The sequence below is a fragment of the Labeo rohita genome, chromosome 22 (assembly GCF_022985175.1).
Source record: "Labeo rohita strain BAU-BD-2019 chromosome 22, IGBB_LRoh.1.0, whole genome shotgun sequence".
In the NCBI taxonomy this organism is placed as follows: Eukaryota; Metazoa; Chordata; class Actinopteri; order Cypriniformes; family Cyprinidae; genus Labeo; species Labeo rohita.
Genome location: NC_066890.1, coordinates 50,281,801 through 50,296,632, shown reverse-complemented (window position 1 = coordinate 50,296,632; position 14,832 = coordinate 50,281,801). Strand labels below are relative to the sequence as shown.

At 38.2% G+C, this 14,832-nt stretch overlaps 2 protein-coding genes across 5 annotated transcripts in view; one reads left to right on the top strand and one right to left on the bottom strand.

Moving 5' to 3' along the window:
- The window catches only part of LOC127154072 (immunoglobulin superfamily member 10), a 154,568-nt gene that overhangs the window by 14,693 nt on the left and 125,043 nt on the right, over positions 1-14,832 (bottom strand). The gene's annotated exons all lie outside the window — the stretch shown is intronic.
- The window catches only part of LOC127154068 (uncharacterized), a 301,907-nt gene continuing 292,844 nt past the window's right edge, over positions 5,770-14,832 (top strand). The window contains exon 1 of one of the 4 annotated variants that reach the window (XM_051095465.1): positions 5,770-5,806. In XM_051095465.1, the coding sequence (XP_050951422.1) occupies positions 5,785-5,806 (22 nt within the window). In that variant the 5' untranslated portion in view covers positions 5,770-5,784. Of the gene's footprint in view, positions 5,807-7,009; positions 7,358-7,897; positions 7,926-14,832 lie in introns of those variants that run through there. The other 3 variants (XM_051095467.1, XM_051095468.1, XM_051095470.1) reach the window with 3 other exon arrangements.

Genomic DNA, 14,832 nt, shown 5'->3' with positions numbered 1-14,832 from the left:
GCTAAGGAATAGGAGTACTAAAGACTCTACGCTCAAAAGACCACCGCAAAGACAGTGATAGTGTTGGAAGACTATAGAGCCGTCCTCGGGCTGAGGTAACAGCGTACGGCTGAGAAGGGTGGTGAGAGTGTTTAGATGCTAAAGACATGCATGCTCATGTGTGATTGAGGTAGTGATAGTAGCTTCTTGACGGGACGCCGTCACCATACTTCAGAAAAGTATTGGAATATATTGTATTCAAGGAATTCTGGGAATTAGCTCGAGATACTGTAGTTCTTTGCATTGTATTGCAAGTATTCGGGGAGTTCAGGGAATTAGCCTGAGATACTGTAGTTATTCATGCGGTTCTCTGAGAGTTTCAGTTTCTGAAAAAAACAGAAAGCAGTTGGAGCAGTTGCCATCGAAGAAGCGAAAAAGAAGTGGACAGACTGGACACTGTTCAACCAATGAGAGAGAAAGTGCAGCATGTGGAGCAACAGAAACAACTTACAGTTGAAAAATCCCAAACTGAATCTACTGAATCTGCAGCTTTTAACCCTATGCAAACCACAAAACAGAAACAGGAAGATGTGGCATGCCAAGACATTGCCCTCCTCCCTACAGACTCACTGCAGCTGAGAAAGTGAAGATCCCTTCTTTCCCAATCCTGGGTGAGGAAAAGATTAAACCTGATGACATCGACACAAAGACTGATGAGCTACTGGTCATGCTGCGGAAAGAGATAAACAAATTTGCTTCAACACACAAGAAAAAAATTCAAGCACATGTTTACTTTATCCCTGCCTTTCAGACAAAAAAAAAAAAAAAGTATCACAGTCAGGGACCCAGAGGAGAAAGATAACAACAAGATCCAAGCCCAGACCGGGGAATCAAGAAGCCTGCAACTTGCCAATGATCCAGTTTCCTGGAGAAGGAGGGCCCATCTGGGTGAACGACCTTGGCACATAGAGGAACTTCAAAATGTGGCTGCTGCACTTCCAGACCCAGAAGTGCTGGAGCATTTTATCAGAGCAGTGGAAAACTTTGATGCCACATACAGACCCACAGGCCAAGACTGGGCAGCTATCTTCAGCAACAAGTTGGCTTTGGCAGACCACTTGAAATGGATGATTGCCAGAATGAGCAATGTCGCTTATGTGTCCTAACTACGGAGCAGTCCCTAACACAAAACAGCTAAAGGAGGTGATGGTGAGTGCTTAACCTGCATGCCTAAAAACAACTGTTGACGAAAGTGCTGGCCCTCCAGAGAGTCCTGACAACACAGGCACACTAAAACACCATTTTGTGAATGGACTCCTCCCTGATTTGCAAAAAGCAGTAAGACTGAATTGCATTAGCTGGGTAACACAAACTGTGGAGTCCAGCAGCAGACCAGGTGTTAAAGGCCAGGGCAGAGGTTGATGGTCTGGGAAAAGAAGAAGAGGTTACAATCATTGAGAAGACTGCCAGAGTGTGCCATTTTCAGGAGGCCATCAAGGGGCATCATATCAGTGGAAAACTACTGCCGATCACTGTCACAATTATGGTGATTGGGCCAAGGACTGCCCAGGAGAGAGGAAACAACATCTCACACATGAACCTCCTCCTCCTTCCATTTTTTACGACCCTTGGTCTTCATCATCAAGTGTGAGAGACCATGAACAGGATAAGGCATGAGAGACTCAACCAAAAGCATTATTGCAAAAATCTGACAACCAAAGACACAACCCAATAATGACTATTCAAATTGAAGGACTTCCTTTACCTTCTTTTTGGTGGACACAGGTGCCACATTTTCACAATGTATATGAGGAGGAATGATTTTATGGACCACCGGGGGAAACTTGTATCTTGATTTTCTAGTTGGTATCCCAGCAATTCTCTGCATTCTCTGTTAAACTAACACCTGCTCAGTCTGCTCTCTTACATTAGACACCAGTCCAGCCTCACATCTCAGTGGGAAAGAATGATGTTTCAATGGCCAATGTGGGATTTTGGCTCAGTAACCAGGAAAAAAAAAAACTGGGAACTGGACTTGGGATAGTAGTAGGAAACACTGCATCTATTAAGATGAGGTATGCTTTCATATCCTGTAATGCAGGCAAATCGAGGTTCACAGGCTGTGTAGTGAGGAGAGAACAAAACCCAAATTCAATTCTAAAAGTGATTGGTAGGCTGTCCAGACACTCTTTGGTCAAATGATAAATTTGATTTTGGCCAAAATGTGGCACTTTTGAGGGTAATGCCACTGACTCAACGCAGTTGAGGGTAACCATTTAGGCCACAGTATTTCTTTAGCAAAGAGGCTGTAGAGGGAATCTCAAAAGTGTATGCGGCATTAGTAAAAAAAAGGGACAATCGTACCCTGCCAAAATTCACCTGTGAACTCTCCTATTCTACTGCTGTGGAAGGCATCAGAGGAATGGAGATTCATACAGGATTTGAAATTAGTAATGGAATCATATAGCCACAATCTCCAGTTGTACCAAATCCTTCTATAAATTTGTCTGAGGTGTTTAACAATGCTACATGTCTCATTATATATACATCTCAGACATTGATTTAGCAAATACAATTTTCTCTCAATTTCTGTCAACCCAGATGATCTGATGCTGTGTTCTCCTAATAAAACCACCAGTGAAATCGATCTGCACAGATTACTGGAGTTTTTAGCAGAAAATGATCACAAATTGTCAAAAAAAAAAAAAAAGAAACTAGTGCATCAGGAAGTTAGGTAACTTGGTCACCCAAATTCAGACAAAGGTTGTGCACTAGGATTTGAACAAATTGAAGCAGTTCAGAAAATTCTGAAACCCATCACAAAATTACAAATTATGTAATATCTGGGAGTTACGGGATATTGCAGGCCATGGATCCAAAATTATGCAAAAATTTCGACTAACAGCACCCTTTGAGCAGTTTTTCTGAAAAAATTGCGGTTCATATCGGCGGTTCTAACACAGCCCCATAGAAATCGTCATCAATCGATCGAGTATTTCACCAAACGATTGGACACTGTTGTACGTGGAACACCACAGTACCTTCATGCCACATAACTTCATGCCACATAACAGAGCCAAGAAACTTCATCTGCTAAAAAATTGAGCTGTTGAGACATGTGTAGGGTCGGCCGGATGAACGTGGAGCCAGCAAAGTGTTCAAACTGAGTTTGATGATCATATTATCTACTCCAGTACTAATTCTGATAGCTATGCTGATTTATTTCCAATCAACCAGAAAGTATAGGCCTACTACAAAAGAACAAGTGATTGAGTTGGATGGAGATATCTTAGATACTTGGAAAGAAGAAAGAACTGAAGATGATGTCAGATGATTTTAGAAAGAAACTGTAAGTAGAGGAAGATAAAGGATCATTTATTCATTTTAAGTGACTACCACAGTAGAACGTGAGAATGTGATGGTGCAAAAATGATCAGAGGGGGGGAATGTGATGGAAATATTTATTTAATGGCCTTAGAATATGTCGAAAGGGTATACAGACTTGTTCAGAAAAGTGCAGTCTAAGTGATGTTCAGATAAAAGACCATGTCTGCATGATTAAATAATCTATACTTGCCTAAAAAGTGCTTAAATCAGTAGAACTAAGTCATATGACAAACCAATGACCAGAACCGTGTAACCAATTACAGTGAAGAAGACTTGAGTGATATTGCTTTTACTCAAACTACAGGGTATAAATGTACATGTATCTCTCTCTTGTCTCTTGTCTCTCTTGGTTGTTGTGACCAGTGGGCTCCTGGCCGTGAATAAAACTTTAATTCCTGCGAAGAGCAACTTGGGATGGTGTCTGGTATATGCTCCGCAGCTGAGAAATAGGAGTACTAAAGACTCTCAAAAGACCACCGCAAAGACAGTGATAGTGTTGGAAGACTATAAAGCCGTCCTCGGGGGGCGCGGGCCATCAGGAGGAAAATAAAAGAAATAATACAGTAATCAGCCAAAGGACGTAAATTAGAATGGAAGATCGGTGTGTGAAAGGGAAGAGAAAAGCCATAGATGAAGTTGCACATACCCAGGCAGGTGTTAGTCATTCAAAAGCTAAATGCAGAAAATATGATGAGGCATAGCTCTCGGCTTCACTCACCGTGTCTACACCGGACGCTACAGTTGTCACATCGCGCCACAGCCATACACTGGACGCGACAAAGCGAACGTTGCAAATCGCGCTGTCTACACTGGTCCGGACCTCGGTATTTTTCCAATAACAAAAGTTGTAAAATAAATACTTTATATTAATTCTGCTTTGGTGCTGCAAGAATAAAAAGCCAAGATAACAGATCTTCTATCTATGCCTCAGCGGTCTTACAACGCTCATCAATGTCAAGATGTTAGTGATGATGGCCAATCACAAGTAGTCCGCTGTTTACAACTAGTATTAACATCCATTTCAAATACGATTTCTATTCTTGCCAGATTATCCAACATCACTTTCATTGCGTATCACTTGGCTTACGCGAACGAAATAAAATTATTGTTGTTATTACTGTTATTAAATTCAATGATTAGTTCTCCAAAAAACAAACCAAATAATAATAATAATAATAATAATAATAATAATAGTTTACTCACCGTAAATGTTACAATCCTGCATTCTTTTAGTTTCTTTTAGGCAGAATGACAGCCTCAGGCACCGTTTTTGGTGACAAATAGTCACCATTTTGCATCTTTTTTATACAGTGAAAGTGAATGGAAACTGCCAGTCTCTATAACTGTCTGCGACACCGGAAGAAAGAGAGCAGACTTGATCATTGCGGGTTATAACGGTAGACTTCTTTGGTTGTCGCGGTCGGGGAAACTATGAGAAAGTGGTGCCAGTCTCGTCATTCTTTACACGCGCTGCTTTATTTATCTTAGAGAACGGATTTGATGCAACACCTGCCGTGTTTATACCCTGTATTTATCTGGTGACGGTGCTATATATATATATATATATATATATATAGCAGCATCATGGCAGCACCCTAGCGTGTAAAAGTAAGCTGTTGTTGGAGAAAGCTGATTTTTCTGCTTTGAACGGTAGAGTGCGATGATGTCCCTATGCTGAATTTGCCAAATTTCTCATTAAACAGGAGTACAGAGAGCAGTGAAAGGTGGGTTCAATATTTATTAAAGTTAGTAATGCTACAAATAGAAAATACATTTACATTTCTGAATGTTCTCAGCGGTAGATCTATACTAGAGGGTGCATACCAAAAAATAAAATAAAATAAATAAATATAAATCAAGTTTAGTGCTTAAAAACAACAAAATACGCAATGTCTTGGTAAAATAAATAAATAAAATCTAATTTAAAACTTCTCATTTTAATGAACCAATATCGATTCTTAAATCACAACTGATCTTTTATCTTTCTATGCTGTTTTTTATGCTATATATATATATATATATATATATATATATATATATATATATATATATATGTATGTATATAGCACCGTCACCAGATAAATACAGGGTATAAACACATACCGGCACGTCTAATGTCAACTATCCCTGTTGTTCCTTTGCATCAAATCCGTTCTCTAAGATAAATAAAGCAGCGCGTGTAAAGAATGACGAGACTGGCACCACTTTCTCATAGTTTCCCCGACCGCGACAACCAAAGAAGTCTACCGTTATAACCCGCAATGATCAAGTCTGCTCTCTTTCTTCCGGTGTCGCAGACAGTTATAGAGACTGGCAGTTTCCATTCAGTTTCATTGTATAAAAAAGATGCAAAATGGTGACTATTTGTCACCAAAACGGTGCCTGAGGCTGTCATTCTGCCTAAAAGAAACTAAAAGAATGCAGGATTATAACATTTACGGTGAGTAAACTATTATTATTATTATTATTATTATTATTATTATTATTATTATTATTATTATTTGGTTTGGTTTGGTTTTGGAGAACTAATCATTGAATTTAATAACAGTAATAACAACAACAAAAATAATTTTATTTCGTTCGCGTAGCCACGTGATACGAGATGCAATGAAAGTGATGTTGGATAATCTGACATGAATAGAAATCGTATTTGAAATGCATATTAATACTAGTTGTAAACAGCGGACCACTTGTGATTGGATCCCCGACAAAGCATCTCATTACCATGCAGTGGTTGTCTCCCACGCTCGATTTCTGGAATGAAGGCAGGGCCGTACGCAGGGTTTTTCTAAATACTGAGGTCCCAAAATGGATATTGTTAGGGGGTTCGGGGGCATGCCCCCTCCGAGAAAATATTGATTTTCCTGACCTACATGTGTGCATATTAATATGTTTTGAGGCTCATAAACTGTTTAAAAACCAAGTCAGTGGGCTGTAGTAGCATACATTATTTTTCAAGATAACAGATTGTTAAACATGAGAATCAGATTAGCCTCAGTGTTGCAATGAATGATTCACGCTAGAAACTAGAAAATTAAGAAGATATAGTTTGCTTATTTTTGACAATACGCAATAACATATCCCAAACAGGAATGTTCATTTCTCTCTCCACTACTCTTTGTTGTCGCTCTCTCTCTGTATTCACCCTGTCTGTCCCTTCCTCTGTGACTCCTCACTTGTCTCTCCTGTCAGAATGTATTTAAACTTAGTACATTATTTCTATTTAATTTTATGTTAATATAGGAGTTTTCATCATTTTACATTTAGATGATAGAAATGTCTCAAACAGTACATAAACGTTCTAAACAGGAAAAAGTGCACCTGCACTTCTTCTCTCACCAACATCAACATCTGTTTCTCATTTCTTGCCTCCGTCTCTTTTCCTATATCAACAACTAAAATTTTAAACTTTTAGTTTTCCTAAATCTTCAAGCACTTACGAATGCAGTTATGAACTTTTTAAAACTGTTTTAGGGAGTCACTCTGATTTGTGTATCCGCGCGGTGGGTTTGTACGCTGGTTGATCTGCGTGCTGATGCTTTCTGCGGTTGCCGGTTTGCCTGCCGGCTAACTTACTGACCTGTTTCTTCGTGTTACCTCTGGCACGGGGTTAACTTTGAAGATTATTGAGCTACTGGTGCGGATGAACTACATCTCCAGTACTCGGCGGCGGAACTTATCCAGCTCCGTTTGCGTCCTTTTAATCTTCCGTCAGGTCTACATCTTCCTTCGGATATTGTGTACATACCACGTCGGAGATATCTGGATCTGGGCGGGGTTATAACATCGATGACTCACGTCAAATACGGTCCTTTTGGTTGTCTAAACCTCGCTCGGCGAGGAGGCCCACACGGACTGTTGATCATGGTGTATTAACCAACCTGTAGATCAGTTGCCAACGATTCTGGTAAAAACAACTTCTCTTTTGGATTACTCAATATACGATCACTTTCCACTAAAGGACCGCTGGTGTACGATCTGCTGTCTGACCGTAAGTTTGACTTTCTCTGTTTGACATGGCAAAAACCAGCTGACTTTTTTCATCTAAACCAGTCTGTTCCCCCAGGATATGGTTATGTTTGTAAATCCCGTGATACGGGACGGGGAGGGTGGTTAGCGATATTTTATAAAGAGAAATTAAAAGTATCTCAGTTAACTCTTGTCTGCATTTTCTTCTTTTGAATCAATTGCCTTAAAAATCAACGGGGCAATTCCTACTATCCTCACAACTATTTACCGCCCTACTAAGAGCAATAATGCTTTTTTAAAAGAACTTTCTGAACACTTGACTTATCTGTGTTCTATGTCTCCAAATGTTATTATGTTGGGTGATTTTAACATTCATATGGATAATGTCAGTAATGCATTTACAAGTGAATTTTTATCATGCTTGGATTGCTTTGGTATCCAGCAATTTAATACATTACCCACTCATTCTAAGGGGCATATTCTAGATCTTGTCTGCTGTTCTGGTATAGCACCTTATAATTGTACTGTTTCTGATCTGTCCATATCAGACCTGTTGGTGTCTTTTTTGTGCCCAATTGGCAGTTTTTAAGGTAAACCCGTGTCGTTCAATCACATTTCAGAATATTAAGAATATTGATGTGTCTACTCTTGCTGATGAACTTGTTATCTTTTCCAGTAAATCTGATTTCTTTACTGTTGATGAACTGGTTTCATATTACAATGATGGACTGAATCATATTTTGGGTGATTTTGCACCTGCGAGAACTCAAACTGTTTAATTTTAGCATTCAGCTCCTTGGTTCACACCTGAACTGCGTGAACTTAAAAAACTAGAGGCCGTAGGTTAGAGCGCTTGTACGTTAGGTCTGGCCCTACAGTTCATAAAGAAATGTATGCTGAACATGTTTTAAACTACAAAAATGCACTGTCTAAAGCTAAATCTGTTTATTATTCCAACATAATTGGAGTCAGCAATGGGAACTCCAGGTTTCTTTTTTCGGTGGTAAACTATATTTTGCGACCTCCTGATTTTTTGCCATCTGATATGTATTTCAATGACTTATGTGATCGTCTTATGACTTTTTTTGAGTCTAAAGTTAATAATACAGGGGCGGATCTACCGGGGTGGCACGGGGTGGCAACTGCCACCCTAAGAAAAAGCTGTGCCACCCCACCTGCCACCCCAGGATTATCACAGAATAAAATATAAATGTAAGCAGTTTTTCATGTGCTACTTTTCAGCCGCAGCGATGACAGCGTGACGCAAAATAATGGCAGAAAACACGTCTTTCAATAAAATGAGTACGATAGTTGCACGCGCACGCAGCGCGCCCAGTGTATTCGACTTCATTAACAAATGACTCTTATGAACCGGTTCGTTTTGAGTCAAAAACACAAAGCGCGGCCCAGTTCACTAACGAATTGTTTTACATTTGTTCGTGAATCAGATCATTACTGCTTCTCGGCTAACTCAGAAGTCCTCTGAGAAATCTGGTCCCGTCCGGATATGTCTGAGATTCATCGCGTAATTGTTTGGTGATCCGATTCTCTGACCGCTCCCTCCACGTTCGTCATGGATATGGGCCTTTAGCCGTATCTGACGAAACAACGATAGCATGAAATCAATAAGAAGATGCCGATCACGGAAATTAATAGCAGCGTTAGGTAAGCATCTGGTCGTATTGCAGTTTTCTCCATTGTTAACACAATGTAACTGATGTTAGCTGGCTTATATTTCCAAACCATTCATTCAACAAAGACACATTTCTCAAAAAGTTTAACAATAAGTAAGTTAAACATTAAGTACCAAAACTGATGACACACCAATCAGAATCTCTGCATCCAAAAACAGAGAGAGGAGAGAAATGAACACATCATCTACATGGGTATTAAGTAGTAATACATGGGTACACATGTTGTACACCTTCAGAAGTGTGACTGTCAGATTTTATTTGTAACCTTTTTTTTATGTGTAGCTTACTGCATTTTTGCAGAACTGAGAAATGACTACCTAGAGATATAGTCTTGTGTCAGGAAACCAAATAGTACTGTATACTCTAATAAAATTTAGCCAAATGTGAGATGCTGAATTTAATTTGTAATTTTATTTTTTACTGTACCGTATTGTGGTGCATACAAAGTTCATATACAGTTTTTGGTTATTGAACTTTTCTAGTGCTTTTCATCTGCTGCAAGATTACTTTACAGTAGTAAAATGAAACAATTTTTTCCCAAATGTTAATTGCTGAATTAGCAATCTGTAATTTAATTTATGTTTTATACTGTAATAGACATTGAGTTGCAAATTAATTCCTAATAAGAGTTTTTTGTTAGTGTTATTGATCTCATGAGTGTTCACTGGGCAGGAGAGTCATTGTTGTATTTGAATTGTGTGTAACCATTTAAGACCTGTTATAGATTAAAACGTTTGAAAGACAAATTTATGCTGGCTTGTCTTAAGACTTGTTTCAAAACATAAATAGTTAGATGTTCTAGATGTTTGCTAAAGTGTTGCTAGTTGGTTGCTAGGATATTCTGGGTGGTTGCTAGGCTCTTGCTATGCAGTTGCTGTGGTGTTGCTAGATTATATGGTTGATAGTGTGTTCTGCGTGATTACAGACATTCCCACCTCTGTTAATAACAAAAAATCAAACATTGTTTCCAAAACTGATCCAGTTTCGGTGCTTTGATTTTATAATTAGAATTGTAATAATTTTTTTTCTAATGTCTTGATACAAGCTCAGAAACTTTTACTGTATAACCTGTTGGAAGTTTTTTTTTTTATATATTGTTTATTGACTTGGTGCCATGATGGACATTGAAATGTTGTTATTTATTTTTCATTTTAAACAGTATAGATGATTACTTAATGGTAATGCAATATTTGCGAACACAACTGTGTATGTCAGACTATAAATCCCCAAAATCTATGCATGGGGCCTTTCTTTAGAGTTGCCACCCCTCATAGACCCCATGCCACCCCTTTGCCACCCTAAAAATTATTTTCTAGATCCGCCCCTGGTGTCACGTGACAAACACAACGCGTCGCCATGGAAACAATAAGGCGATACGTTTTAAATAACGGTCGCCTAAAAAAATCCACCCTGGGGGTTCCGCTAGAATATTTTAAACTCACGTGTGAGTTTAAACCCCCGGTCTTTAGCATCTATACATTCTCACCGCCCTTCTCAGCTGTACGCTGTTACCTCAGCCCGAGGACGGCTCTATAGTCTTCCAACACTATCACTGTCTTTGCGGTGGTCTTTTGAGCGTTAGTCTTTAGTACTCCTATTCCTCAGCTGCGCAGCATATACCAAACACCATCCCAAGTTGCTCTTTGCAGGAATGAAAGTTTTATTCACGGCCGGGAGCCCACTGGTCACAACAACCAAGAGAGACACCCTGAACAGAAAGATACATGTACATTTATACCTTGTAGTTTGAGTAAAATCAATATCACTCAAGTCTTCTTCACTGTAATTATAGTGATCTTGTCATTGGTTTGTCATATGACTTAGTTCTACTGTTTTAAGCACTTTTTAGGCAAGTATAGATTATTTAATCATGGAGACATGGTCTTTTATCGAGCATCACTTAGACTGCACTTTTCTGAACAAGTCTATATACCATTTCGACGTGTAAGGCCATAAATATAAATATATAAATATAAATATTTCCATCACAGTCTCTACACTGTTAAAAATGTTCCTGTATGTTTACAGTAACTTGCTGGCAACCTTGCTGCCAGTAACTTAATTTGTTTTACAGCAATATACTGTAATGTAACTTTACAGTGTGTAGAATAGTGTACTGTAGAGCTACCAAACTGTATTGTGCTGTATTTTTACAGTACTTTTTAATTTTGTTTTTACTGGAATTTGCTATTGTGTAATTATTATTGTGTATTGTGTAGTTGGAATAGTACATACAAACAGTAAAATTGTGATACTACTATAATTAAGAATAAAATTACAAATCAAAAGACAATCCAAACATATTTACAAAAGTATTTTTATTAAACCATTTCAAAACATTTTAGTATGGTGTTTGCTACCCACAGTACAGTGCATCAACAATTTACAGCCATGAAAGCACTTTAAGTATGCAAGAATAAAAAAAGGAAACAAACACATGCATCCTGAGGGCTGGATTGGGAATCAATGTCCTAAGAGAGAACCTGATTTATCTTAAAACTATCTAAAAATTAAACAAAATCTTACAATTAGCAAAAACAACAAATAGGCAAATAGTCTCATAACCATCACCCCAAAATGCAGGGCATGTGGGTGGTGGCAAACAGGCCACTGACCCTCTCTGTGAAGTCCTCCATTTAAACATCATTTTGGACTGAATGAAGCTGCAGGGTTGATGGCCATCACTCTGCACCACCGTCCTGATCTTCTGCTCACTCCATGTCTGTCATTAAATTTATTCCCATCAGTGGTGAAACTGAAACAGTCATAAAACACACAAAGACAAAACGTGATATCCACAGCACCAAGAAAAATGAACAGACACCTTGGGGAAAATAGTGAATAAAAATTCTGTAGCATACTTGAAAAATAAATGAATGAATAAATACAGTTAAATTCAAAAGTTTACATACACCTTGCAGAATCTGCAAAATGTTAATTATTTTACCAAAATAAGAGGGATTATCATACAAAATGCATGTTATTGTTTATTTAGTACTGACCTGAATAAGTTAATTCACGTAAAAAATGTTTCCATATAGTCCACAAGAGAAAATAATAGTTGAATTTATAAAAATGACACATTCAAAAGTTTGCATACACTGTGTTGTGACCTGAATGATCCACAGCTGTGTTTTTTTGTTTAGTGACAGTTGTTCTTGAGTCCCTTGTTTGTCTTGAACAGTTAAACTGTAGTGAAACTGTTAAACAGCAGGGCTGTTCTTCAGAAAAAAAAAACCTTCTGTAATAGTTGCATCAGTCCGTCAGTTAAGATAAAAAGATAGATCTCAAAATCATCATGCTGAAAAGGATTCAAATACACACAAATACCTGCAAAACCAAGGAATTTGTGGGACCTGAAGGATTTCAGTGGGCAGTTTAACTAAAAAAAAATATAAATAAATAAATAAATAAATAACCGCTGTGGATCATTCAGGTAACAGCACAGTATTAAGAATCAAGTGTATGAAAATGTTTGAATGTGGCTATTTTTAAAAATTCAGCTATTATTTTCTCTTGTGGACTAAATGTAAATGTCTTTTATTTGAAATATCTTATTCAGGTCAGCACTAAATAAACAATAACATTTTGTCTGATAAGCCCTCTTATTTTAGTAAAATAATTAACAGATTCTGCAAGGTGTAAGTAAACTTTTGAATTAAATTTAAATAATACTTACAAAATGCTGCCTTATGACAGCACTGCCCTTCCCGGGGTGCAAAGACAAGTGGACCACACTGTAGACCTGCAAGAAATCAAATAAATTTGATTCAATAATGTGTTAGCTTACTTGTTGAAGATGTATAAGTCACATAGACTGTTGCTGATACATGTGTGTTGTAAGGGATTTACAGAGGTCAATTTAGCTCAAAGGGAATCATTTAAGATTGAACAGAATCTCCGTTTTACGACGACGGATCAATGAATCGGCCAGCGATTCACTAAGCGTGCCGTATAACACAACCTCTGCAATGGATACTAATATCCAAACCATAGTGAAAACACTATTTATTAGCACGGTAACAAGGTCGGCAGTTTAAGACATTAATTTATAAGCACAAAACACAAGATACTTCTCTTTTCAATATGAATAGGAATTTATTGGAAAAACCTAAGACAGATAATGTAATCTAACACTTAAACACACGCATTCACACATTCATACAAGTTGCAGAAAGAGAGAAGGAAAGAATGAGTTTAGAAGAATGAAAACATGAAGTCCCAAGTTTATAGCATACTTATATGCAATTGCTTAGACCTGAACAACCATCAATCATTTAATCAACCCTCGCATTGAGTTTCTCAATGAGGTTATTAAACTTTATATCAAATGCACCAGTTCAGCTAGAATCTGGAGGTTGTACTTGCGTTGCCTCTGTGTTAAAGGGGTCATCGGATGCTAAGTTCACTTTTTCATGTTGTTTGAACAATAATGTGTGTTGGCAGTGTATGTACAAATCTAGCCTATAATGATAAAAATCCATGCAGTGGTTTTTAATTAATCTGTAAAAATAATATCCCCTTTTTCAAATCAAGCCATTCTCAGATGCCTGTCGTTGTGCCGTCACACCCACAGATGCCGCTCCCACAATAGTTGATTGACATGAGCTCTCACCTCAGACCAGCTGTCACAGTCCAGTAACTTTCCATGTTTTTATGCCAGAGCAGGGATGTAAGTTAGACAAGAGTATCTCCGATTGAGCAATTGAGGTGTTGTGTTGCTGGATGTAATAATGAACATAGTGGTCATCATTTACTCCTGACATCTGAGCCGCTGAAGATGCAGTGGATTACGTTTGTTTGTGAAGGGAATGCGCCTCCCGATCTACATATATCCGTCTGTGTTCATGCGAATCATTCATGATCCAGCTTCACTTAAAGCAGAAGTGAGTATAAGCGTTATTTATTTATTTTTTTTTTTAATGAATCTTTGCGATCGCCTTTCCATATAACGTGGTAGTTAGGTAGTTTAGCGGCTAAACGCGGCTAATGTAAACAAGACCGTCTTTCCACAGAGAGAAGAGAGGGGCGGGGCGAGCAGAGCTCATTTGCATTTAAAGGAACAACCCCTTAGAATGAGATGATTTTTGCAGAGCTGATTTTGACAAGGTAAAAAGGGTGTTGTTTTACAAAACCATTGAGAATTTTTAATCAAAGTATATTAGCGACTTTTCATTAAGACACTAAAGAATCATATCAACTTGTGGAAAATGGCCCCTTTAAGGGGTTTCCTTTGATGTTGTCGTTGCAGAAAGGGTTTCAAACTCATACATACCAAACACAAATAAAAACCCTTAAGCTATTCAATAGTTACTGAAAGGACATACACAACGAGTGATTACAACATAATAGACAAATGTGTGGGTAACATACATAGTAGGGAGTTATGCAATGGTCTGATGTTCATTCATAAGTCCTTTTAAGCATCATTTTGGTGCATATTTAGGAAAAAAGGACAGTCTCTCTGTCATTCTGTGAACTAAGGGCATGTTCTGAGGAACAAAAGAATTCTGAAGGAATTTCAGTCTGGTTCTTGTCTAGGGTGGGGGGAGCACCACCCAAAAAAAGTTTCCTCATGTGATGGTCCTGATGTGCTGTATCTTTGACCATTGATCTTGGGTTTCTTGCCCCAAAATTGACAATCTCCTTTCTGAGTTGGGATTATCAGTAATTGAGTCCTTTTGTGTTAATGTTGCAAGTTGCTCAAAGCTGTTCAAAATTGGTTGGTTAGGCTTACTTCAAGCTGGCTGGCGCCAGAGTATCCTGGACACATTTATGATGTGGTCTAGTTAGCCAGGGCTTT